Source organism: Schistocerca cancellata, chromosome 1 (assembly GCF_023864275.1).
Source record: "Schistocerca cancellata isolate TAMUIC-IGC-003103 chromosome 1, iqSchCanc2.1, whole genome shotgun sequence".
NCBI lineage: Eukaryota > Metazoa > Arthropoda > Insecta > Orthoptera > Acrididae > Schistocerca > Schistocerca cancellata.
Window position 1 is genome coordinate 821,323,995 of NC_064626.1, and position 27,579 is coordinate 821,351,573.

Below are 27,579 nucleotides of genomic sequence, written 5' to 3' on the forward strand. Positions count from 1 at the left end.
AATGCACGTCCGCATGTATCCCGTGCCACCCAACGTGCTCTAGAAGGTGTAAGTCAACTACCCTGGCCAGCAAGATCTCCGGATCTGTCCCCCATTGAGCATGTTTGGGACTGGATGAAGCGTTGTCTCACGCGGTCTGCACGTCCAGCACGAACGCTGGTCCAACTGAGGCGCCAGGTGGAAATGGCATGGCAAGCCGTTCCACAGGACTACATCCAGCATCTCTACGATCGTCTCCATGGGAGAATAGCAGCCTGCATTGCTGCGAAAGGTGGATATACACTGTACTAGTGCCGACATTGTGCATGATCTGTTGCCTGTGTCTATGTGCCTGTGGTTCTGTCAGTGTGATCATGTGATGTATCTGACCCCAGGAATGTGTCAATAAAGTTCCCCCTTCCTGGGACAATGAATTCACGGTGTTCTTATTTCAATTTCCAGGAGTGTATCACCTCCATCTGTACAGCATAATTATGAAGAAATGGTAGATGCGGACACGGCAACTGTGAACTAGCGTGAAGAGTGTGTGGAAGCACTAGGGCAGGCAGTTTCACCGAGAGAGGGCACATATCGTATGCACGAGACACTCACGCACATTAAAACCCGGGATACATACCCATGCGCGTCAAAATTTTAAAGCCTCTGTCTTAATAATAAAACATATCAGAACCGATTATAACACCTACGTACAATAGAAAATATTAACACCAATTTGCCTGTGTCCTAGTGTCAAGCAGGCCAAGCTTGCGCTAAGAAACACATCTAATGAGACAGGGCACTAGTGTTATGCACGAGACTTTCGCGCAAATTAGAGACTAGGATACATACTAGCAAAAACGAACAAAATGTTGCTGTAAATCGAAACCATCTGTTGTCATGAATAAAAAAACATAACAGAATCATTTAAACCACGCTTTTGGCACTATTGTTTTATGCATATCCACTGGATGATGTGGTTTTAGTAAGTGACTAAAAGTTTTTGTGCTTGTAATACTTGTAATACCATCCATAACACGGATTCGTACACCTTTTTCCCCTCCGCCAGTGTGCCCCAAAGTTCTGTAAATTCCCCTCTTCTGTACCTCTTGTATACGGCGGACATGCCGCCACCTTCACGCCCTATCCACCTTCTCCAGTAAGCCGATGACACCGCCTTCCTTGCCCTCGGCCCCACCCTGCAGCGCTCCCAACACCTTCTCCAGTCCCATCTTGACCGAGTCACCACTTGGTGCAAACAGTGGTTGCTTAAGGTCAATTCTTCCAAAACCCAGGCGATCATAGTAGGCAAAACCACCCCTTCCTGCCACCTCCTCGATTTCTATGTCACCACCTATGGCCGTCCTATCGCCCTCACCCCCACCCTTAGTACCTTGGCGTCACCCTTGACCGTCGCCTCTCCTCGACCCCCCACCTCCAGACAATCCAGGCCAAGGCATGCTCCCACCTCCATCTCCTCAAGCTCCTTTCTGGCCAAGCATGGGGTCTGGACCCCTCCACCATCCTCCATACCTATAAATCCCTCATCCGCCCTATCCTCTGCTACGCCCACTCTGCCTGGATCTCCGCTCCCCCTACCTTTTACAAATCCCTTCACATCCTAGAACGCCATGCTCTTCGCCTCGCCTATTGCATACGTCTCCCCTCCCCCATGCGGATCGTGTACGACTTTATTCCGTTCCCCCATTTCCTCCTTTTCCTCGAACGGAAACGGATCCTCTACACCTCCTGTAAACTCGATCCTCCTCACCCGCTTGTCTCTGCCATCCTCTCCCACCCCTGTCCGCTGCCGCGCCTGTATTTCCACGTCCCACCTGCTCTCCATCTCTCCACTCTCCATACCCTCTCCCAAGGTGGCTTCTGCCAGCTCCCCCTCCCTGATGATGCCCTACTCCCCTCCATCTACCCCTCCAACAACTTTGATCCTCCCTCCCTCTTCCTGTGTTTATTCTTATGGGCGCCCTCTCTCCCTTATCTCCCCCTTCCATCCCTCCTGCCTTCCTCCCCACTCCTCCCCCGGGGTTGCCCTACCCCCATACCTTCATTCCTCCTACCATCTCCTCTGCCATTGGCATCTTTGCTCTCCCCTCACCCTCCCCCAAACCCTTCTTCCCCTCACGGCGGGTCCCCGGACTCGCACACGTTTAGTGGACATTCGCGCGCCGGAGATCATCGCCATCAGTTTCTTGTGTGTGTGCCATCGCGTTTGTGGTTTAATGTTCTTCGCCGTCACGCTCCTTCGTTCACCTGTACCGTCTAAGTCTTCAGTGTGTGTGCGAGTGCCGACGGTTTTTAGTGTTTTTTCGTCGAGTGTGAACGGCTTCGTGTTATTTGTTTCTGTGTCTACTGTTTTTTGCCCCCCCACTTTTTCCGTATCTTCTGCGTCTTCTTTGTATTTCCATTGTAAAACTTGTGACTGAAGAGCAGCGTAGTATGCTGCTGCCACCCCACCTTATGTAAGGTGTTTAAATAACAATAAAGGAAAAAAATGGTTTTTTTCCCTTCTATCTCAGTTATGCTGCTAAGTTTTTTGCCAATGAAGGTGTCTTCCTGTTCAGGTGTATTCTTGCTTCTGATGAAGATATATTTAGATATACCGAAACCGTGGTCAAGGGTTTCAGTAAATCTTTATCCTGAATCTGTTTGGCTGGTATCATTTACCGTGAAAAGAAGAATAATATATAATAAGAGACAAAATTCCGTTGTAACGCGGATAGAATCATTGACATAAAGTAAACAAATTTTAGTTACATAGCAATGTTTCATCAGAAACCACATGTTCCTTATAGACGAATAGTCAACATCCTCGAATAACATTTCACAGTTTGCCAGTCGAAATTTGTACCTGGCTACATTTCAGTACAATATATCACCAAAGTTGTTGATCAGGAGTTAATTGTTGTCGGCCACAATCAACAAATAACTAATCATTTGTTTATGCACTAAATTTCTATTGCATTCATTGTTTTCCGCAACAGAAGAGTGTCACAGTCCTTGACTACGGAGAGTCGAAACGGTCCGCAAACATGATATATTCAGTGACAAGTACAAAAATTCTGTGGCAGAAAGTTATTCACTCCGTGGTTAGTTTGCCGTGTAAAGTTTGGATCATTTTCAGTGTAAATTGAGAAGGAAGAATGATCTCAGGCGCGGTGCATCAATTTGGAGTTCCAGTACAGAGATAACGCGAGAGAAGTTGTGCAGCGAACGTTTCCGCGGTCCGCACGGTTTGCGGACTCGCTGGAGGCCGGAGCGTTGAGACACGACTGGCGCGAGGCGCGAGGCGAGAGGCGGCCGGACTGCGCTCGTTCGTTGACATCCTTGGCACGGGACGGGGCGGAGAAGCATGCGCTAGAGCCCGCATCGTGCCCTCACCCTAGTCGACAACCAGCTACACCTCACTAGCAAACACACCTCACCTTTCTTTCTTACTTTTCTTTTCTTATTCTTAATAGCTTGCCTTACTTAGCTCCTCTTTCATTTCGTCGTAAATATATATTTTTTAATTCGTAAGTTACGTTATCTGCCGTTGTTGAGTGTGTACTTTTCCAGTTGAGTTGGCCATTGCGTTTCGTACGTAGTGCGCTGTGCCCGAAGGAAGAGAAACACACGAGTATCGCCGCATTTCGAGGTAGACGTTTTTTTGGTTGTAGTGGCTGGTAAAATTTTCCAAACAAAAAAAAAAGTAAAGACAGAAAAATCAATTAAGAATCAAAAACATTGCTCTGCATTGAATAATTTTGTTCTTTCTTTTTTTCCTCCCTCGTTAGCGGACAACCCCACCATAGTGAAAGTGAACATCTTCCTTCGCTCTATCAGCAAAATAGACGATTATAAAATGGTGAGTGTGCTGGCCACGTAAACTTGTGTGTTGATGTGTATACTGGCGTCTACATTGGGACGCCAGAGTTTAAGTCCCACAGAAACCACCCATACTGCTGCTCACTCGCTAGTGCTACGTTTTGTTGGACGGTTCTACGATCTGAGACCGCTGCAGACAGCGCACGCTTTTGCCCAGCCTTTAGCCTTCGCTGATTTGGAACCAACCAACTACTGAGCTTCTCAAAGTTCATTCTTGTGCACAAACTGCATTTCGCACCCTAAAAATTAGCCTTCCAATTCGTAGTCGAAATGCGACAAGACTCACATTCTGCTGTGATGTCATACAATGCTAATAGTGCACTGACGCTATTATCATCCATGGATATTTCACTTGAGAACAAAACCGTTATGTTTCATGACACCTGAATATTACGATAAAGTAATTGCTTCATACAGATCCTGTGACCAACACATCTCTTCTCTGCGGTCTCTCACGTTTTAATGGCACGATTGATGGTATGTTTTCGGGTGATGAGCCGAGTTGTAGATTACATTTTTATGCACAAAAATGGAACCAATAACTCCGCTGAACACCCTAAGGCAAGCCGTCATCTCTTCCCACTAAATTCATCACTTCTAAATCTACTTAATACATTAAATCGCAATATCTTTCATGATTTCAAAGCATTCCATTTACATTATATTCTAAAACTCCCAGGCAAAAAATTTTTCCTTCTCTGGACGAAGTTGGTTCCAGGCTAATAACATATTTTGCATTTTTAAAGCTTTCTAAAGTCTTGATTCAATGCTTCAAATCCAATCCATTTAAAGAAAAAGTCTGTGATTTTCCTTGGAAACCGAAAACAAATATCGTAGCACAAAAGCAAGAGCAGTATCCTTTGCCGCTTCTGCTATCCTGTGTTTACTGTACTGCTATCCATTAACATCCACTAATGAATGAGTTAAGAAATTGGGGAAGGGATCAGTTATAAATAATTAACAGTTTGATGTCTAACATGTTATTGTAAGTGAAATAAATAATTTTAAAAAATTGAGGCTGAGACTTCTCTCACAATTGTACGAGTAAATATTTTAAACTTTGAGTATCATGATACGGTATTAAATTGGTTAAACATATAGTGTGTTAAGTGATCTGGGTTATACACTTTAAATATAAGATTTAAACACAAAAGTACAGTTCCTCTGGTCTCGATATAATTACTTTTCCTCACATTATGGCATTTTATTTTCACAACATTCATTTCAGAAACATTACAAATAAAAATTAAGATATTTCGATACAATACTGTGAAAATTATACCCTAAAGATGCTGTGATGTTATCTCCAGATTCACGAAGGTAAGTATGCTGGCTGAATGGTAGCGTTAGTTTGTAATGTTGGAAAAGAAACAAAATATTTGGGAAGATATAACTGCACTTTTAATGCACCATTGTTATTCAAAGCAGGTATTAAGCTCTGCAACTTCAAACTGACGCTTGACAACCAGGTATCTCATTACGTAACGCTGTATAAATAAAATGCATAATGAGAGGAAACTTGTAAAGCTGCAATATTTAAAATAACATTTCGCTTGATTAAAAAGGGATATACGTCTTTAACACAGAGCGGGTTAGACTGAAATTATTTTATTTTTTTAAAAGTAACTTTTGTATGTGTTAATTTTGTGTGTTTAAATGATTTGGACATTGGATATTTTATTTTTCTGTGTTTTAATCGTAATTATTTCAGTAGTTGCAAAGATACACAAAGAGAACTTTTAAATAACCATACGCCTCTTCGCCAGGGAGTACAAATTTCCTGGAACACCATGACTGTTTGTTTGAAGGAATCTTGCCTGCTTGGTGGCATGCTGTTCCAGCGACTGTGTCCTGGGGCGAAGACTCCCACCCCCTCATGTCGGGTTGGCCCTCCAGCCCGCCCTAAAACTGCCATCCTTAAACTCGCTGCTTCCCTCTAAATAAAGCACAGCTAAAACAGATCCGAGACATGCGTAGCTTCCACAATAAATCAGTGTTATGTGTACTTCTAAAGCTTACTGTTAACTCCCTCAGTTGCTCTGCTTTCTGTTTTTGTTGCAACGTATGAATTCGAAACGAATCTCACCGCACTACATGCATAACTCGAAAATAACTGAATCGAGCGAAGCAAGCACTTGAGCAACAACTACAGTCTTGCGAACTAGTTGCTACTTTCTCAGTTACCTTACACAATTGCTTAACATGACACTGGCAATGAGAAAATGTTTGGTGTTTGCATGTTTTCACTTTTACCCGTATTTTGAAATTCCGTTGAAGTGATAATTGTCAGTGGAATGAAATATTAGCTATCATAATAATTATTTCCCAAGAAACTAATGTATAAATTTTATAGCACTCTGCTTGACCGATTTTCTCTCTCTTCCTTTGATACATAAACTGACAGACACTGGCTGGAAATTTTAATAACAACGCTATTAGGCCGTGGCGGTGTGATACAGCGGCTGCTTATTCGTAGAAATGTATTTGACGGTTGTTAGTTTCACATTTAACTTTCCGGATACCAAGAAATTAAACTGGGTTGCTACACTAAAAATAAATCACTTTGCCTCACTGTTGTTTCACGATTTTAACAGAAGAATAAGTCGAGAGCAGGCAACGAAGGGACCAGCAGCTTTGTCAGTGAACGCACGAACAGAGGAGCTACAGTTGGAAGATGTGCGAGGTAGCGGCCGATGGCTTGCGAGTGAGTGCAGCCAGCTATGAGGCCGCCCTGAGGCGTGGGTAGGCGCCTTGCGCCGCCACCTACCCTGTCTGTCTCCCGATGCTCCCCCCCGATTGTCACACCATCCTACGTGCTTCGTGATGTCCGTTTTCTCTTTGGGAAAACCTAATAGCCACATTAACATAAAACGCTACCACTTTAAAACATAACACCGGAAATCTCATTTAATGGTAGGACACGTAGAACTGCATTATAAATACTGTTACTTCAATCCCACGTTCATCAACAGTAACACTGAGACAGCTCTCATTATATTTTCTGTAACAGCAACCAATGCAGTCCACACCAGAGTGCTGGAAAGCATTTGCCAACTCTATACGGGCAAGAAACTGTGACGAACAAGACTCAGTTTCAAATAATAATGTCAGATCACGCACACACACACACACACACACACACACACACACACACACACACACACACATACACACACACGCCCACACGCGCGCGCACACACATACACACTCACGCTCAAACGTGTCCTACGGACCACACAGTCTTCGCATTTCGCGTCTGATTTAACTGAGACATAAGAGAATCTTCCTCGCCGCGCACTCTTGTTTTCGTCACAGTCATTTCTGAATTATACAAGTGTAAACGAATGTTAAAGAACAAACACAGAATCAACCGAATGTAGGAAGGCTGTTGTGTACGTCCCTATACACTGACGCATTCCTTAGCAAATCTAATCATAACTAAGCTTACTAGTGTAAAAAAGTGGTACTGTCTAAATGGCAACATTTACAGTCAATTTTCACACAAATGAGTATGGCATATGAACAGGAACAAATTAAAAATTACTATAAAAACAGGTGTCACTAATTTTCTCCTTTTATGAAGAAATTATGGTAGCAGCACTGTCCGCATCATTTTTACTGCACGAGTTACACTAAACTGTCATGTTTTTCCAGATGGATAACAAGATTTTCGTTCGCGTAATTGCAGTCTTCATATGACCTTATATATACCTTTCTTATTGTTGAAGAAGCACAGCGTCGTCTTCGGTCGATAGTGCCGTAGGTACACTGCACATGTACAGGTTATCGGCTTTATTTTGTATTACTTTTTATGTCTTGAACGTGTTGTTTCGGAATTAAATTATAAAGTAAGAGCCATCTCTGGTTTTGGTCGAGTTTTCGCTTGATTCTAAGAGAAATGTTGAAACTCAAACAATTCCCAACTGGGACACCCACTACCAGGTAGTTGGCTATACGTCTCTTATTCCAATTTCGTTATTACTCGAATAATGTTCTAATGTGTGTGAAATCTTATGGGACTTAACTGCTAAGGTCATCAGTCCGGAAGCTTACACACTACTTAACCTAAATTATCCTAAGGACAAACACACACACCCATGCCCGAGGGAGGACTCGAAATTCCGCCGGGACCAGCCGTACAGTCCATGACTGCAGCGCCTGAGACCGCTCGGCTAATCCCGCGCGGCTATTACTCGAATAGCCTGCTGTGCTTAGAGAAATGTACGAATATGCACCCTTTCAAATATCACGAAACGTTGTACACGGTGTACTTAAAAGAATTAATTACCAGAGCTTTGACTCGTCTCTGACAAGAGTTTCGACGTGATGAAATTGCATTCTGCGTCTCCAGTGAGTCTGAAACTCCTCGCTTAACATTTTTCCCCTTCTTTCTCTTTATTACGTCATTAGCTGAAATGCGCAAAACGAGTTGCTTGACCTATTGTGCGATGGCACATTTACATAATTAGCGATGGGACACAACAAATGTTTAATTCTATAAATATAGCCGTTGTTCTTCTGTTCAGTGGATCAGTTTACGGCCGGCGCCATCAGTATTACGTGTATATGTCATACATGTCATATATGTGGCCTTGTAACATTAACCAAAACGGCCTTGCTGTTGTGGTACTGCGAACGGCTGAAAGCAAGGGGAAACTACAGCCGTAATTTTTTACGAGGGCATGCAGTTTACTGTATGGTTGAGGTATCACAAATTTAGCATTGGAGGGCAGTGTGGAGGGTAAAAATCGTAGAGGGAGACCAAGAGATGAATACACTAAGCAGATTGAGAAGGATGTAGGTTGCAGTAGGTACTGGGAGATGAAGGAGCTTGCACAGGATAGATTAGCATGGAGAGCTGCATCAAACCAGTCTCAGGACTGAAGATCACAACAACAACAACATGTCATAATATAAATACGATCCCATAATTTTAATTGATTTCGTTTAAACACCCCCTTAACACACTTTTTACCCGTTTTTTTCATCGTCAGTCTTTCAACACATAAATCGAGCTGCTTGTCTCGAATGGCAATGATATGTTTACCTGCACGAAAAACTCTATTCTTAGGCTAATATGAGAACGAGTTGTTGGACCAGAAACAGCTCTCGCATCTCGTCACGGGACAGTTGTAGCGGCAAATAGCAGGTGAGAGGGGAACCCCCTACGGGAGCAGACAGGCGACGGCGGCGGTGCTGGGCGCCCCCCACTCCCTCTCCTTCCCGCTCCCCCTCCCCCACCGCGGCCCGTCCCTCTCCCCCTCCCCCTCCTCGCCCCGTCCCGTGGTTTTTGTGGGCACGTAACAAGAGTGGCATCTGTGTACATTTGGGCATCTTCCTCATTTCTATAATCGTGCTGCCCGCCCCCTTCCCCCACGCCTGTAGATGTTCCGCTGCGCTGCCCCGCTTGCATGCCGCCCGGACCCCGCACGCCGCCCTCGGCCCAGCGTCATGTGTTTGTTACACGTGTTCTCAACAGGAGCCAGGCTCACCGACCCGGCCGCCAATCAGGCGCCGCGTGTGCGACTCCGAATAAGGTACCAGTAACACGCTACACTTACTCTTCTCTTCTCTCTCTTTTATTTTGTAATATTGTTGTATGCTTGCATGTTCTGAATCGGTGTCAAGTATGTACTTTGTTTACTCCTTCTAACAGACTCTCTCTCTCTCTTTGCAACACTTGCTTTAGTATTTCGTGCATTACTATTGTCAGATCATTTGGAGTATGTTGGCCTGTTGTTATGTGTATGCTAGATCAATGTTTAATGTTGTTTGTCGTTGTGGCCTTGAGATATTTATGTACTTGACTGTTTTCTTACGTTCAGAAAAGTCAATTGTCCAAATCTAAAGGAAAAGTAATAACGTAAATGAAAAACAGAAACTTTTGCAGTTACTTACAAGTCAAGCAGTCAGTGATTAAGTGTAGAGTCAAAGTAGGATAGGCTAGAAGTACGAAAATGGTCGCACAGGCAGAGTTGGCCACGTGTTCATGTGTTGCAGGAATACAGCGTCCAGCTGACATTCAGAGAGCAGTGGATGGATGAGCGGCTCAAGTTCAATGACTTCAAAGGTTGGTACTTGTCACACTTCACATTAATTTCACAAGCTTACTCACAGATCCCTGTCATAACGGGTTGAGAGAGAAATACAGGACATAACAAAATTACATAGACAAACTTCGAGGTGTCGTAGAGTGTGTCTTGAGAAAAAGTAGAGCATAGGAACCCACATGAAGAAACTAAGTTCATTAACGCTACAGGGCGTCGAGGTTGTAGAGGCAAAGGCTTTCCGCTAGATCACGCCTTGGCAGAAAAAGTCAGTTACTACTCTGAGCTCACTGAATACAGTGGTCTCTACAGTCTTGTGGCGTGGGGGGACGCCTCCGTAACCGAGGTTGCTAACGCACGCCTGTGCGGTGTCGCTCGACTCGAAGGTAAGCTGGTTCGAATCCTGGTGATGGATGCAGTTTGCACTGCCGTTATCTGGCCAACAAGAGGAAGGAGACGTGGGGGCCTTTTTAATTCACTAGTCTTTACGCCAGTGCCCTGGTTCAGATTCTAAAACTCTCCACAGTGCCTCACGAAGTGAGGGCATGCGACACTGTTGTTGTTAGTGATCCCTCTGTTGGATGGGATATTAATTTCGGAGCGTCCCTCGGCGCCATCTAAGAGGATAGGCTATACCACACCACCGGGATTCACCCTCTCCCTTCTCTCATAACCATCATAAAACATTTACACCGCACTTGGCTATACAGCCGCGCGGGATTAGCCGAGCGCTCTGAGGCGCTGCAGTCATGGACTGTGCGGCTGGTCCCGGCGGAGGTTCGAGTCCTCCCTTGGGCATGGGTGTGTGTGTTTGTCCTCAGGATAATTTAGGTTAAGTAGTGTGTAAGCTTAGGGACTGATGAACTTAGCAGTTGAGTCCTATAAGATTTCACACACATTTGAACTTTTTTTTTTGAACTTGGATATACACGCACACGTTATATTCACCTACTCTGTACAAATACATATACGACACAATTTTTGCGTATCCAGAAGGAAAAGAGCCAATGGGCGGCGAGGAAGAACATTCTTCCCAAAATGCGCCTGAATCCACCCCGTGGGACACCTCAACCAAAAATCCGACAAGGCATTAAATTTTTCACGTCCTGACTACGATCAGATCCATTGCATAAAGTCCCGCTTACAGTCCGCCAGCTTATAAAAGTCACGTCTGCTGCCATAGAGGCGGCCCATGCTTTACAGCTTCTCGAAGTTTGTCTGTGTCATTTTGTTACACTGACAAAATTTAGAAGGTTTCTAACGGCTATTTTCTAAGAATTCTGGTATAAGGCGCTTGTTATAGTGTAATAATGTAATTATTATACATTACCTTTGTTACCCCATATTCCTTTGTTTCCATGGAAATACCTATACATCAATGAAAAACTCTGTGATAATGAATCACAAAAATATACAATGCAAAACACAGAGTAGTACAACAAGACTCAGGCAGATGCAAACGTACCGCCATGCAGTTACAATCGCTGCGGTAACAGTTCAGGATAGCGTCATTGTACCGTTCTCTTAATGCATTCAGTGGATTCACACAACAGGTGCCTATCGGAAAATTCTTCACCAGTAAATCTATTCGTACTACTGTGTATTACTGTTAAAGTAAAACTAGTACTGCCGGAAACGAAATCCTGAGACAGAACCGAACAGCAAGCTTGAGGGTGAAGAGGAAAATGGGCGCGATTGTTGTCAACAGTAAGTACCGACAATGAATGGAAAATTTTCTTTCCAAAAATGAGAGACTACATACCGGCGACAGTTGGGCTGTGGCATACAAATTTTCAGTGTAATTCAGACACAAAGATAAAAGAGGGTAAGAAATTAGACGACGTACAGTTACTCTGTAACGATCAGCCGGCGATCACGGGTCTCTTGTACCAAATTTCAGAAAATATCGCAGTCTCCGAAATTTGGCAGTGAGATTCGTATTGAAACTGTATATAAAGAAACGAAAGATCAGTGTATCGGGAAAAAACTAGAAATGCATTCAGCTTCGTGTAGCGTCTCAAACTGTTTCTGTGAACGCAGAGTAAGAATTATTAGATTGAACATGAATATAATTTTTCTATTTATTTTATGTGAATCAACATTGGTCATAGATGTGCGATATCAAACAATGTTCTGTAGGAATGTAATAAGCCCTCTTCGTAATTCTGTTTTGTCGCTTACCCACAACTACTCGTTTAATCTGTCAACTGACTACATCTAATACCATTGATGCAGTAGCCGTTGAGACGTGTTCTTTGCTGACCACATATTCAAGGTTTTTGAAGCAAAATGTATGAAATTTTTGCTGAGTAAGTACATCCCTATATTCTTCATAATACTGCCGAAAGTGTAACAAAACAACGTATCCATACCATAAATTGAATGCTCATTGGGAGGGTGTTGCTTCTTCTTTGGCGTAGATACCTGAATCTCACTATCCTCCTATCGTAATTTGCACACTATCCACTCAGTCAACTCGTTTAGTCACATTCTGCAGTGTCACGATCTCTCTTTTCTTCTAGTCGACGTCGACAAATTTCATGATTTTAATTGCAAGCCATCGTGCCTATGTCCTCCAACCACATTTTTGCAGAGATGCATAATTGTTACACTTCGAGGTTCCAAGCTGCTCTTAGTTATAATGCGGTTTTACCTATTCTAGTAATTAAATTAATACTGTAGTTTACTTTGTCGAATAATCTCTAAAGAGACTGGAGTTTGGTGCAAAAATAAGAAATAACTAAGCAAGTTTAATTTTCTTCGAGTCGCAGAATAAGATAGAAAGTAGGAAAATCATATTACGACTAACTAATATATTGCTAGTCCTTTGTTCACGAACGTTCAGGACGAGAGAGATAGGGCACAGTAATATTATTATTACAAGATCATTTCGAGGGATACACAACAGGTAAGCTCGACGAAAAGTGAGTTTTGTTACTCTTGTTAAGGAATAACAATCCCTAGGTGACATATACACATGTCAAAAAAAGTTTTGCATCACCTCGGTTCCAAGAGTTCCGGAACCTGTACAGAAAATTGGAACAGAGGTCAACATAAACATCAATTCCGCCCTTTTTATTGCTAATGAAAACTACACATTGCATGTTGTACCATCATACAGCGAGACCTTCAGAGGTGGTAGTACAGACTGCTGCATACACCGGTACCTCTAATAGCGCGTCCTCTTGCATTGATGCATGACTGTATTCGTCGTGGCATACTATCCACAAGTCCATCAAGGCACTGTTGGTCCAGATTGTCCCACTTCTCAACGGCGATTCGGCGTAGATTCCTCAGAGTGGTTGGTGGGCTACGTCATCCATAAGCAGCCCTTTTCAATCTATCCTCAGCATGTTCGATATGGTTCATGTCTGGAGAACATGCTGGCCACTCAACTCAAGCGATGACGTTATCCTGAAGGAAGTCATTCACAGATGTGCACTATGGGGACGCGAATTGTCGTCCATGAAAACGAATGCCTTGCCAATAAGCTACCGATATGGTTGCACTGTCGTTCGGAGGAGGGCATTCACGTATCGCACAGCCGTTACAGCGCCTTCCATGACCACCAGCAGTGTACGTCGGCCCCACATAATGCCTTCCCAAAACAGCAGGGGCCTCCACCTTGTTGCACTCCCTGTACAGTGTGTATAAGGCATTCAGTCTGACTGGGCTGCCTCCAAATACATCTCCGACGATTTTCCTGTTGAAGGCATATGCGACACTCATAGGTGAAGAGAAACGTGATGTCGATCCTGGGCGGTCCATTCGGCATGTTGTTGGGCCCATCTGTACCGCCCTGCATGGTGTCGTGGTTGCAAAGGTGGACCTCGCCATGGGCGTCGGGAGTGAAGTTGCGCATCATGCAGCCTATTGCGCACAATTTGAGTCGTAACAAGACGTCCTGTGGCTGCACAAAAAGCATTATTCAACATGGTGGCGTTGCTGGCAGGGTTCCTCCGAGCCATAATCCGTAGGTAGCTGTCATCCATTGCAGTAGTAGCCCTTGCGAGGCCTGAGCGAGGCATGTCATCGACAGTTCCTGTCTCTCTGTACCTCCTCCGCGTCCGAACAACATCGCTTTGGTTCACTCCGAGACGTCTGGACACTTCCCTTGTTGAGAGCCCTTCCTGGCTCAAAGTAACAATGCGGACGCGATCGGATCGCGGTATTGACCACCTAGGCATGGTTGAACTTCAGACAACACGAGCCGTGTACCTCCTTCCTGATGGAACGACTGGAACTGATCAGCTGTCGGGACCCCTCCGTCTAATGGACACTGCTCATGCATGGTTGTTTACGTCTTTGGGGGGGGGGGGGGGGTTAATGACATCTCCGAACAGTCAAAGGGACTGTGTCTGTGATACAATATCCACAGTCAACGTCTGTCTTCAGGAGTTCTGGGAACCCAGTTGATGCAATACTTTTCTTGATGTGTGTATGTACATGCGCCAAAACATTATGACCACTACCCACCACGAGATGGAATTCCGCCTGGTTGAGTTGCGGACACGTGGAGCGGTAAGGAGAGAATGTAAACAGAGCAGAGGCAAAACAGATGTTTAATCGCCCCGACCCGGTGCAGTACGTGCCAAAAAAGGTAAACACTGCACGCAACTGCTTTTAGAGAAAAGAGAGAGAGATAGGTGTTGTTTCATTTGAGCGACGACACGGGCGTCAAACAAGAAATCCACTGACATTAGCGACATTCACAAAGATAGTTTGTTATGGACTGGCGTGTGCGAAGGAGAATCTCAGAAACGGCGAAGCTCTTCGCCTGCTCACGTGCTGCAGTTGTGTGTATCTATGAAAAGCGCTTGAAGGACGGTGAAACCACGAGTAGGCTACAAGGTACTGGTCGTCCACGCTTGAAGGTCGAATACGGACATCGAAGGCTTGCCTGGTCTTTAAAGCAGGGTAGGCGGCGATCAGAGAATGTACGTTTGGAGCACAGCATCGTACGGCAGTGAAACGTAGTATGTGGGAAAACCCGACCAGGAGAGAATGGAAGCATTTGAGATGTGGTCAAACAGACGAATGTTAAAAATTAGGTGAACTGACAACATAAGGAATGAGGGAGTTCTTTGCAGCATCGGCGAGAAAAGGAATACACGGAAAACACTGAAAAGAAGGGACAAGATGATAGAAAATCCGTTAAGACAATAGCGAATAACTTCCAAGGTATCCGAGGGAGCTGTACTGAGTAAAAACTGTAGAGAAAGACAAAAATTGGAATACATCCCGAAAATAATTGAGGACGTTTTAACAATGATGATGGCGGGCCACATCAAAATCAGTCAGAAGATGATACTCCTTTTTTTTCTTAAGGGACTTTGTACGTGCCCTAATCTCACATTATGATAACTTCATCATACCTAAGCGATATATACTTTGGCGTCATCATAATGGTCGCACATTCTTGTCCGAATACATGTTCTGCAAGTTTACCCAACAGGATTTCGCGAGAACTAGTACATCGTATTTCTTCCAAAGATTCCCATTTAAGTTTCACGAGCATTTCTGTTATGCTTTCGTATGAGCAAAACAGACACATTACGAACCTAGCAACGCATCTCTTGAATCGTTCGGTGTCTGTTGTGAAGCTCACTTGACGAGGAGTCAAAAATCCAGGAACAATACTCTATAACTTATCGCTCAAGTGTCTGGAATGCGATTTTTTTGTTCAGATGCATTGCATTTTCGCAAAACCCTCCCAACAAAGCTATGTCTTCCACCCGCCTTCCGTAATACTGGTTTTAAGCGATCATCCACTTCGTATCGCTTCTTACTATTAGCCATGAATACTTACACAAAGTGACGTGCTCAACATGTTCGCAATTAATCCTAATATCAGATACTAACGTGGTATTTGTCTTTGTTATAGGTATTAGCTTACATTTATCCACATTTAAAGAAAGCTGCTGTTCACTATAGAAACTGAATATATTGTCCACGTATTTTTACAGTTCGCTACTGACGTTCAACAATGATACTTTACTGTGCACACAGCATCATCAGTCAACAGTGTAGTAGTGTTCCCGATCCTATGTGATAAACCGTTTATGTAGAACATTGAAGCTCCTGTCATGCTTCGCTGGGGCAAAGGGTGCGCCACTTTCGTTTGTGTGGAATATTCTCCGTCCAGTATAGCGTACGGCGGTCTATTAAGGAAACAGCCCTCGAGCCAATCACGTATTTGTGGAGAAACTCCATATGATCGTACCTTGATTAGTAGTCGACGATATGGTACGGTGTAGTACGCCTAATAAATATCGGTCATTAATGCAGAAGCAGCAGGAAGTCACATGAAGGTTGTTGCATTACCGTACGAATGGTGATAATCAGTCAATATGTCGAAAGTTTCGTCGCAACGGTCAATACGCTGCTCACCCCGATTACCAGTATAATTCGTGCGAAAATCAGCTGTTCCTGAAATATACCAGGAACTGTGAGAATGACTATACAGGACTATTACAAATGATTGAAGCGATTTCATAAATTCACTGTAGCTCCATTCATTGACATATGGTCACGACTCACTACAGATACGTAGAAAAACTCATAAAGTTTTGTTCTGCTGAAGCCGCACTTCAGGTTTCTGCCGCCAGAGCGCTCGAGAGCGCAGTGAGACGAAATGGCGACAGGAGCCGAGAAAGCGTATGTCGTGCTTGAAATGCACTCACATCAGTCAGTCATAACAGTGCAACGACACTTCAGGATGGTATGCGCAGTTTAAAGCTTCTGGATGCCTCTGTAAGGGGAAATCAACGGGTCGGCCTGCAGTGAGCGAAGAAACGGTTGAACGCGTGCGGGCAACTTACACGCGTAGCCCGCGGAAGTCGACGAATAAAGCAAGCAGAGAGCTAAACGTACCACAGCCGACGGTTTGGAAAATCTTACGGAAAAGGCTAAAGCAGAAGCCTTACCGTTTACAATTGCTACAAGCCCTGACACCCGATGACAAAGTCAAACGCTTTGAATTTTTTCGGCGCGGTTGCAACAGCTCATGGAAGAGGATGCGTTCAGTGCGAAACTTGTTTTCAGTGATGAAGCAACATTTCTTCTTAATGGTGAAGTGAACAGACACAATGTGCGAATCTGGGCGGTAGAGGATCCTCACGCATTCGTGCAGCAAATTCGCAGTTCACCAAAAGTTAACGTGTTTTGTGCAATCTCACGGTTTAAAGTTTACGGCCCCTTTTTCTTCTGCGAAAAAAACGTTACAGGACACGTGTATCTGGACATGCTGGAAAATTGGCTCATGCCACAACTGGAGACCGACAGCGCCGACTTCATCTTTCAACAGGATGGTGCTCCACCGCACTTCCATCACGATGTTCGGCATTTTTTAAACAGGAGATTGGAAAACGATGGATCGGTCGTGGTGGAGATCACGATCAGTAATTCATGTCATGGCCTCCACGCTCTCCCGACTTAACCCCATGCGATTTCTTTCTGTGGGGTTATGTGAAAGATTCAGTGTTTAAACCTCCTCTACCAAGAAACGTGCCAGAAGTGCGAGCTCGCATCAACGATGCTTTCGAACTCATTGATGGGGACATGCTGCGCCGAGTGTGGGAGGAACTTGATTATCGGCTTGATGTCTGCCGAATCACTAAAGGGGCACATATCGAACATTTGTGAATGCCTAAAAAAAAACTTTTTGAGTTTTTGTATGTGTGTGCAAAGCATTTTGAAAATATCTCAAATAATAAAGTTATTGTAGAGCTGTGAAATCGCTTCAATCATTTGTAATAACCCTGTACTTTTCAGTGCGTTAATGGGGCGAAGCCTGGGGGGTAGTGGTAGGTTGCAAGTGACAGTGGCGGAGCGCCGCGTGTATTCACGAGTCACACAAAGCCTGCGCCTCAGCGGGCTCACACGCAACTGGCTGGCTGCGAAGAGTATTTGCCGCTCTGAGTGGGCTGTCTGTGCCGCACGGGCCTAATCCAGCGGCAAGGAAATCCTTCCGAAAATAAATGCTTGAATCAGTCCAAGCACTATAAATAGAAACGTATAAATATGTAAAATGTTAGCGTACCTGTAGGACACAGTAATTATTAGTCGGGATGAAAGTGACGTCGATTTGTACGAGACCTGACAATTTCCTCACTGTCTGTCATACTTAAATCATAAGTCCTGCGCAAAAACTTGCTGTGACGATAACTTAGATAGGAATTTTATGATAACATTCAGGGAATAAAACAGAGTGATTGGGCGCAGTTGTCAAGCCATTCGGTTCGCATTAGGCAGGGCAGTGATGCAAATCTCGGTCCGGCCATCAACATTTAGGCTTTCCGTCGTTTACCTAAATCGATTAAGTCAAGGAGATAGTTTCTTTGAAAAGGACACATCCGATTTTCTTCCCCTTGTTCTATCTGGTATGTGTTCTTCTATCAAATGTCCTTTTTTCATATAGGATATTAACTTGAAAATTATTCATAACGATAGCAAGTATTAGCCTACAATGTGGTATGTGTAGGCTGTAGAACATCTCCAAACGTTAATCACAGTCCTTCAACCAAAAGCTTGTGTCTTTCCTCTAACGATCTTTTAATCCACCGGACGCTCAATCCGAATCTTCCTTTCGATCGCCCTGAGAATAAAGGATCTACATCTAGACAAAACCAAAACAGAACTACTGATCGAACATTTTCCTGAAAGGAATATTTTTCCCCTCTTGTCATGAGCTCATCGAAACATTCATACTTGGACGAGAGCGAGATCTTCAGTGGAAAAAAACCGAGAAATTTGAAACGCTATTTAATCAGTTTTCTCTCTATAAGTAAATGGTCCAAAGACTCATTCCAGCCGAAAGAATGAAAATTCAGTGGAACATTATCGGTCATCATTTAAGCTGGGGTTTACGTGAACCATATATGAGTAAAATACGTTCCAGTTTTGGGATAAATCTTAATATACATTCGCAGACAGCAGATAATTTTTCCAGTATTACAGGACAATACCATTACGATTGTTGCATGTAATCAAGTTTGTAATAAGTTCACCTTGCAAGGGGTCATATGGGAAGTGCACATGAGATTGTTGTTCATCTATGTAAGCGACACAAAAATTCTAGGGAAGTTTCCCACCTAGGAGTCTGTTATAATCAGAGATCCTGGCGCACAAGCACTAGGACGATTAAGAAGGGGAATAAACGGAAAGGAACAAAAATCATCAATTCACAACTCAATCGAAACAAGAAATATGTTATTAGCATAATGAACTAGAAAGTAATTGGGGGAAGTAAGAAACTGATAACGAAGACCAGTTGCGTAGTCAATTGTCTGACGTTTTTGTGAAGAAACGGCGGACTTAATGCTACGTGGGTAGCAAAACATGCAGAAAGGAATTAAGCGTAACCCACTCACAACAGAGCTGCTAGCTCCTACATTCCCCTCATCTGCTAGCCCAGAACTAGACCCTATTAGCACAGGTGCCTCACTGAAATCACTCACCATTTGCCGAGATGGAAAAAGGAAGCACTAAGTACATTCAATTAATTAAACGTGGAATATAGCAAAATCCAAAGTAAAAAACTTTTGAAATGTTTTCGTCAGGAAAAAAAAAGGTACCAAAACTTTCATGAATATGAGACGTACAGAGGGTATCTACTACCGCATGCGCAAGTTCGCAAAGAAATTTTGGTTGAACTGAGTAAACTACAGTCTCGAAAAATCAGGAATGATGTTAAAGCACGCTGGAATCATTCTGAGTATAGGATACGCTTTGTGGGGAGATGCTTAAGACCAAAAGACAATCAAAATATTGTCTATTACCACATGTAGAAGTTCACAAAGAAACATTATTCAAACTGAATAAGCTACACAGGCGGGCAATCGGAGATGATATCAAAACAATATTGAAACATATTTAGCACTGAATTAACACCGGGAGATGCTTTTTGAAACCACAGAAGCTTGTCTAGCGCTATGTGTGCAAACTCACGAAGAAAGTCGCGACGGAATTAAATAAATTACACACGTAAATTTACAGAAATAGACGGAAGCAATATTAAAACAAATCAACCAAAGAGAAAGCGGGAAAATCACAGGCCGTATCAGACTAGTCGCCAAGTACCAACAGCCTGTGACCCAACGGTGGCTCGTAGTGCTTGTCAGACTCGCCCGACCGTTTCAGCCTCGACCATCCCCGCGAAGCGAGTACCGCTTTCTTCTCCTCCGCCTCAAGCGTTCCCGACGACAACGAACGGTTTCGCAAAACACGTGAGCAACTAGAAACCCTCCTATTGGAGATGTTTGACCTCTCTGACCAACGATCTCAATGTCTATTCCCAATGATACGAAGTTTACATACTTTGCAAGTGAGCGGGATTACGAGTATGAAAGGTTGCTAACCGAGTACAGTAACTGTCGGTTAATTAATACATACAAAATAAGGAGAGGGAGAAAACACCCTTTCAAGATACAAATGTGAGTCCTTTCTCCACATCACACCTAGTGTTTGCTCGTCTAAAGTAAAAACAGTCTTAATAAATCTGTACTTATGAAGCGTGTCCAACCATTACTCGGCCTACGCATTTCAACCTATCCGAAAACAAAACTTTTGTTTTATTCCATGACATTTTCCAATAGTCAGTAAAATATGTGAAGCTTCACTTCCTTGTAGATGAAGTTAATATTCCAGTATCTTTAACGCTGAAGAGTTGACAGGAATACTTTGGAATCGCAGGACTTACACGATTGCACTTTTAAGCTGAGTCGGCCTAGTAAGTGTTATGAACAGCTCTATTAAAAGAGATCTATCCCTGATAGGCAACTGTTCGAATCTAGGTCTGGAAAGCAACTTCATTTGCTGGCTGTGTAACAGCGATTCATAACTGTATTCCGAGGAGGTTGATTAAAAATCGTGAGTTTCATCCCCGAATTTCGTAGACTGGAAGATGATGGCCAATGCCATATATTACCAACTCGTACGGTTGTGCATCATCCTTCAGAATTAAATACCATATCATCTCTCATTGTCTTATGGAGGAAGGGAACTCGACAATTCTGAATGTAATGTGACGCCTTCAAGGCAAATTAAAGTTCTGCGGCCCGCTCATTAGCACGTATAGGCTAGTTTTTGAAATTCAGTTTCTCCATCCACCTCCCTTTAATTCCAGTCGTATCCACAACAGCTTTTGATGAAACACTGTTACAGTCATTTAGACTGTTTCCTTTACTTATCATACATGTAAGTCAGAGAAGGAAAATGGAAACAGCATCAATGACACTACGCGGGGTTCACCATCGTTTCAGTTTTGTTTATCAGGTTGATTGGGTTTCCCGCCAGGCTTTCAAATTTCTCAGTCCCTCATCTTATTAGGTTAGTCGTAGCATGTTTGTATGCCCAGTCCTTTAATTTTATCCAAACAGTGTGACGTTTTATTGTTTTTCACAGAACACACTGAAAAATGAGATCGAGCGCCTCTTCTTTTTCAAATGTAAGGTATAGCTGCTAAGTGTTGAGGACGGTAATGAACGCTTCTACAAACCAGTTTTCACCGTTTATGTGAATGAATGTAGATACAAGCGGATGACAAGACAGCAGAAATAGTTTCAAAAATAAAATGAAGTTATATCTCCTTGACAACTCCATCTATACCATAGATGAATTCTTGAATAGGAATAGGTAAATATGTAGGTATAATGTATGCATTTTTTGCCATTTAAGAGAATGGGGTAGGTAAATAAAAAAAATTTAAGCTTACAAAAAAAAAAAAAAAAAAACCTTGATTCATGTGTGCAGTTCTTAAGCGCATGACACGTTCCACATTATGACGGGTACCATGAGACTGATCAGTGGAACAAGTAACTAAGTAACTAACTAATTAAACCTGTTGCTGCTACATAACTTGCGCTATACTAATAGGCACAAAGCGCTTGAAGACACGGAATGTCGCATTTCCTCACTATTTGAAAAACAGCTACCTTGCGCTAACCGTCTCAGTTAAGATAAACATAAATATTCCTTACCCTAATATTGTGAGCTAAGCTTCTTTAAACCGACGTGACATGTAGTTTTGTATTAAAATTTTGCATAATTATGACAAGTTGATCTTAATCAGGTAAAGAAACTTCCCGACTAATTCACTTGTGTGTGTTCTTTTATTACAGGAAAAATAAAGTACCTGACACTGACAGACGCCAACAGAGTATGGATGCCAGATTTATTTTTCTCTAACGAAAAGGAAGGACATTTTCATAACATTATCATGCCCAACGTTTATATACGTATTTTTCCTTACGGATCGGTGCTCTACAGTATCAGGTGAGAAGAGCGGCTGAAAAATTTACTAACACAAAAAAATTTTGGATTATAATGTCTGTGCCTCGTTACAGTATTCCATTCAACGCTAAGCAGAAGTAGGTGTTCTCTTTGTTCTTGCATGTTACGTTTCTCCCATCTTTCCATGAGTACATTACCATGTATTTACGGGTGAGGGAAAATACCATCACAACTTCACGTTGTTGCTATTGTTAGCAAAAGTATTTTGATTAAATAAAGTAGACCAAAAATTCCATATGCAGACTTACGCACTAAATGGACGTAGCAGCTCCCTGTTGTAGACACACTGTGCTATAACTTCACCAGGCAGCGCGAGGTAACCGAGACATTGTGCCTGAGCATGTATTTCACTTTCCGGCCAAAATTTATCAAGGGGAATACGTCACCACAGTACAACTGGAAAAAGAGTGGATGAAGTAGGAGCGTTCACAGATTGCATCAGCTTAAGCGCTACAGAAACACAGGCAATGTCTCCAACTATTCTCAATGGTGATACGACAGGCGACTGCACTGGAGCTGCTACGTTGTCTCAGGTGCAAGCATAGACCGTAATGGAGCAAATTACCAACGAAGTTTCTGTGAGATCTTGTAATCAGAGTACTGTGGATAACAACGCGAGCACAACTGACAATTTAGAAGAAAAGGCTAATTTCATCATTACTCTCATACGTAATATAGTCAAATATTATTACATTCATTTGTGTAGTTGCTTAGCGAAATGTAAGTCGATAATACACTAGTTTTATTCTTCAATATATGTCAAGGCTGTTCAGTATGAGCAACGCAACGCATGTGTGTGTTTCAGAATCTCTCTGACGCTCTCCTGCCCGATGAACCTGAAGCTGTATCCGCTCGACAGGCAGGTCTGCTCGCTGAGGATGGCCAGCTGTGAGTTCCGCATCATCACATCCGCATTTACAACTGCACATCTGACCTCGATACTAATTTGCTGCGTCTTCGGCTGATTATAGCTTTCCCTTTCTTATTGTTGGTCGTAGTCGGAAGACTAAAATCTTGACATTTGCGAAATGTTTAGCTATCTTCTTTGGTTCACATGTGAGCGTTAATTTACGGAACCTTTGTAGTTTGTATGACGTCATATTTTGCAGTCACCGAAGATATTGGCAACAGACACGCAGAGTAAGACCAACAGAGTAAGAAATCAAAACAATATGCTTGCATCACTGTCCTATATTACTGTTAACAATAAACTTCGTATTCACTCTAAACTGCATGTAAAATTATCTAAACATTTGTTGGTGTGGTTGTTTGGAGCCTGCGGTATTGTAGGGAATAGCGCTCATGCTCGTACAACTAAAAGACGTAGCAAGTTCATAAATCAATAAGTAAAATAGAAAAATAACCACCAGAACTAAAATAAAATTCAATATAGTTATTGCTTAGAGAACAACAATACGCATACTTATCAAGACTAAATAAGTAACATTTTATACTACGCTAGTCAGGATCAACCTGTTGAAGAAAAGCACTGACCCTGTTACGATATAGGCTTTCTCAGCAAAATTTGGAGGTCTCTCGCATTTTTCGTATCAGCACGCAAGTCACAAATAAAGAGGATGAACAGCCCTCAACCAACGAATAGAAAATGTTTCTCCAAATTTTGTGATACATAGTTAAACGAACGTACTAAGGACCGACTTATGGTGCGCCCTCGACATAGAGAAGGAATCTTTGCATCACAGGCAGCATTCTAGTCCAAGGAGTGTTTAGAGCACACCCCGCTTGGTTTTTGAAGAGGACGGACTGCTATTTCAGTTCCACTTCCAGCCAATCCGGCGCATGATCACTTTCTTTACCAATACGTTTCCTGCAGTTAGCGGGAGGCATATTGTTGCACAGTATGTTACCTGCAGATTTTAATGGCCTATTGTTGCACTTGACATTACGTTTTACCCATCTTACACGTGCCGACACCCAGTAGAATGACTTACTTCCACAGCCTTTGTGGAGAAGAAAATCCTGCATTGTCTGGATTTGTTCTTCTTTCTGTTTGCTGCCTGCGGTGAATGGTTTGAAATGGACAGAGAAATTACAGTAGTTCGACTAGCTAAAACCGAATTAAAATGATTTTGAAATACGTAAATATGTCCCGCGTAACAGTCATGACCAGCAGATTCACAACAGTCATAAATGAACTATTATATGTCAAAAATCTGCTTGAAATAATGTATGTTAAGATTTACAGTTCTTAAAAGTCATATTTTACAATTATTCGCCTTCGATGTGCCAATGTCGGATTTCAGTACAATGTTTAAAACATAGCGGAACGAAGCAGTATTCACGCCTGACAGTTGTAACTTGTGGACATGTTGTGCAGTAACCAAGTATCAAAAGCCGCAGCGATAACGTTATTGTAATCTTTGTCATGAGCTGTTCCAATTCTCTGTGTTTTCATCATTTCATTAAAACTCCAAATTTGAGCGCCGACTACGAATCAGAGAAGAACATACAACATAGTAGTACCTTTTACTTTGGGGAAATTTGTACACAAATCCATAGTTTTACGTATAGTGACCTTGATGGAGAGAACAAGCACATGGAACCTCGTGCTGCGTAGTACCGGTGATGGTCAGTCATGTATGTCCTGAGCATTAGCAATCATGACGGATCGTCTGAAAGTTTCGTAAAAGTGGTCACGACATCGCCTATCTGCTCTATGTGACATGTGACCAAAGTGCTTTATGATTTCAATGGCTTTAGTGATTTTGACGCTGCTTCATTGGGTTAGGCCACTAGGACATCTTAAGTTTAAATTTCATGTCAGGAACCGCACTGAATATTAAACACTGAGAACACTATACTAGATATGGGAAACAGTTGAATTACAGAGACAAACGAATAGCAATAGTTACTGTAGCAACCAGGAAAGGGATTCGTCTCCAGTTATTTGACGTAAAGGTTCGCACCACTTCGCTGATTTGAATGCAGAAGGCAAACTAATAACCAAAAGTTTGTTTTGTTGTAAAGAACGATCTTAGTAATTCAGATGATTCCAGTGAAGAGGATACTAGCTTCAAAGAATAACTACACAGACTTCAGGAATTTGCTTTACCTACAAAGTCAAAATTACCATATGTGTCAAGTAATTTCAACTAATTTGTTGACTAACGTTCCAAGGGCAAAACTGTGTTTGCTCAGAAACAGGCCTGATACGTGATATGGTGTTGCAGATGGTTGGACGACTGATGACCTGGTGTTCCTGTGGAAAGACGGCGACCCGGTGCAGGTGGTCAAGAACCTGCACCTGCCGCGCTTCACGCTAGAGAAGTTCCTTACTGACTACTGCAACAGCAAAACCAACACAGGTACGTAAACTCTCTACAACTGGTTCGATATTGTTCTTAAAAAAAGTCCCATCTCATGACACGGAATACAACCATGCCAACAGAAACATGTGGATCACCTTTACTGGATCCCAAATACGATTCTATTCCACTTCCGTAATTTACAATAATAGTCTTTCGGTTCGTAAAGGATGAAGGACGAAAACGGTAATACGAGGCGTGTCCACAAAGTAAGTTCCGTTTGGTTATATAAAACAAACGTGTACAGATGCAGAAAAAATATTTATTGTACAAAAATCTACAACTATTAAATTACTTTTCTACATAGCTTCCGAAATTTTATAGGCACTTGTCACAGCGTGGCACAAGTTTTTGTATGCCTTCTTCATAGAAGGTTGCCGCCTGTGTTTTCAACAATGTGGCAACATGTTCTTTCAACTCGTCATCATCGTTGGAGTGTTGACCACCAAGGACAGATTTTAGTTGTAAGAAGAGATGAAAGTCGGTAGGAGCGAGGTGCTGGCGGTACGGAGACTGATCAAACGCTTCTCAGTGAAATTCCCGTAAGAGTAGTTTGGTCACATTTGCCGTGTGAGGTCGGGCATTATCGTAGAAAAAACAACACTTTTTTACAGTAATCCTCGGCGCTTGTTCTGTACTGCGCGGCACAATTTCTTAATGGTCTCGCAGTAACCATGTGCACTGATTGTTTGGCCAAGTGGTAAGAAATCAATCAACAAAAAGCCTTTTCTGTCCCAAAAATCGGTGCACATGACTTTTCGAAGTGTCGTGATTTGCTATGGCCTATCCATTCCACTGATTATTGTTATGTTTCAGGGATGTCGTACGATACCCAAGTTTCATCCTCCGTGACTATCCGAGAAAGAAAACCTTCGCCTTCTTCATTATAGCGTGTCAAAAACTGAAGTGTACTGCCCATCCGTTGTTTTTTGTGTTGTTCAGTAAGAATTTTGGGTGCCCAACGTGAGCAAAGTTTCCGAAATTTCCGTTTTTCAGTAACTGTTTCATGAATTAGTGATCGTGAGACTTGAGGGACTTCCATAGCAAGGGCGCTAAGTGTAAACTTACGGTTCTGCGTAATATTCTCTTCAATAGTGTGAACCAGTTCATCAGTAACCACAGACGGGCGTCCACTACGTTCTTCATTGTGCACTTGATCAGTCCTTCATTGATCAGTCTGACCCATCTTCTAATCATTGAATCACTCGTAGCATTTTGTCCGTAAACCTCGCAGATTTGCCGATGAATTTCCTTTGGTTTAACTTTCTTTGCACTTAGAAAACGAATCACAGATCTGATTTCACAGCGGCGGCATTTTCAATTATAGGTGAAATTATAAAGAAGAACTACAACGCACATGTCGGCAGCAGCAGCAAAAAAAAAAAAAAAAAAAAAAAGGTTCAAATGGCTCTGAGCACTATGGGACTTAACAGCTGTGGTCATCAGTCCCCTAGAACTTAGAACTACTTAAACCTAACTAACCTAAGGACATCACACACATCCATGCCCGAGGCAGGATTCGAACCTGCGACCGTAGCAGTCGCGCGGTTTTGGACTGCGCGCCTAGAACCGCGAGACCACCGCGGCCGACTCGGCAGCAGCGATCTGAAAATAGCGTACATGTCTTCTCCTTGAGTCACAGTAACTGCCGCACATGCTCTGAACAGCGATCGTTGCGCTGCCGTGGATGGATATACAGGGTGTTTCAAAAATGACCGGTATATTTGAAACGGCAATAAAAACTAAACGAGCAGCGATAGAAATACACCATTTGTTGCAATATGCTTGGGACAACAGTACATTTTCAGGCAGACAAACTTTCGAAATTACAGTAGTTACAATTTTCAACAACAGATGGCGCTGCGGTCTGGGAAACTCTATAGTATGATATTTTCCACATATCCACCATGCGTAGCAATAATATGGCGTAGTCTCTGAATGAAATTACTCAAAACCTTTCACAGCGTGTCTGGCGGAATGGCTTCACATGCAGATGAGATGTACTGCTTCAGCTGTTCAATTGTTTCTGGATTCTGGCGGTACACCTGGTCTTTCAC

General features: G+C 42.8%; 1 protein-coding gene across 9 annotated transcripts in view; it reads left to right on the forward strand.

Annotated features, from left to right (window-relative positions):
* The window catches only part of LOC126188374 (glutamate-gated chloride channel), a 681,209-nt gene that overhangs the window by 539,112 nt on the left and 114,518 nt on the right, over nucleotides 1-27,579 (forward strand). For 5 of the 9 annotated variants that reach the window (XM_049929976.1, XM_049930004.1, XM_049930012.1 and 2 more), the window contains 5 exons: nucleotides 3,768-3,838; nucleotides 9,859-9,928; nucleotides 22,025-22,178; nucleotides 23,002-23,084; nucleotides 25,388-25,522. In XM_049929976.1, the coding sequence (XP_049785933.1) occupies nucleotides 3,768-3,838; nucleotides 9,859-9,928; nucleotides 22,025-22,178; nucleotides 23,002-23,084; nucleotides 25,388-25,522 (513 nt within the window). Of the gene's footprint in view, nucleotides 1-3,767; nucleotides 3,839-9,254; nucleotides 9,396-9,858; nucleotides 9,929-22,024; nucleotides 22,179-23,001; nucleotides 23,085-25,387; nucleotides 25,523-27,579 lie in introns of those variants that run through there. The other 4 variants (XM_049929990.1, XM_049929998.1, XM_049930027.1 and 1 more) reach the window with 2 other exon arrangements.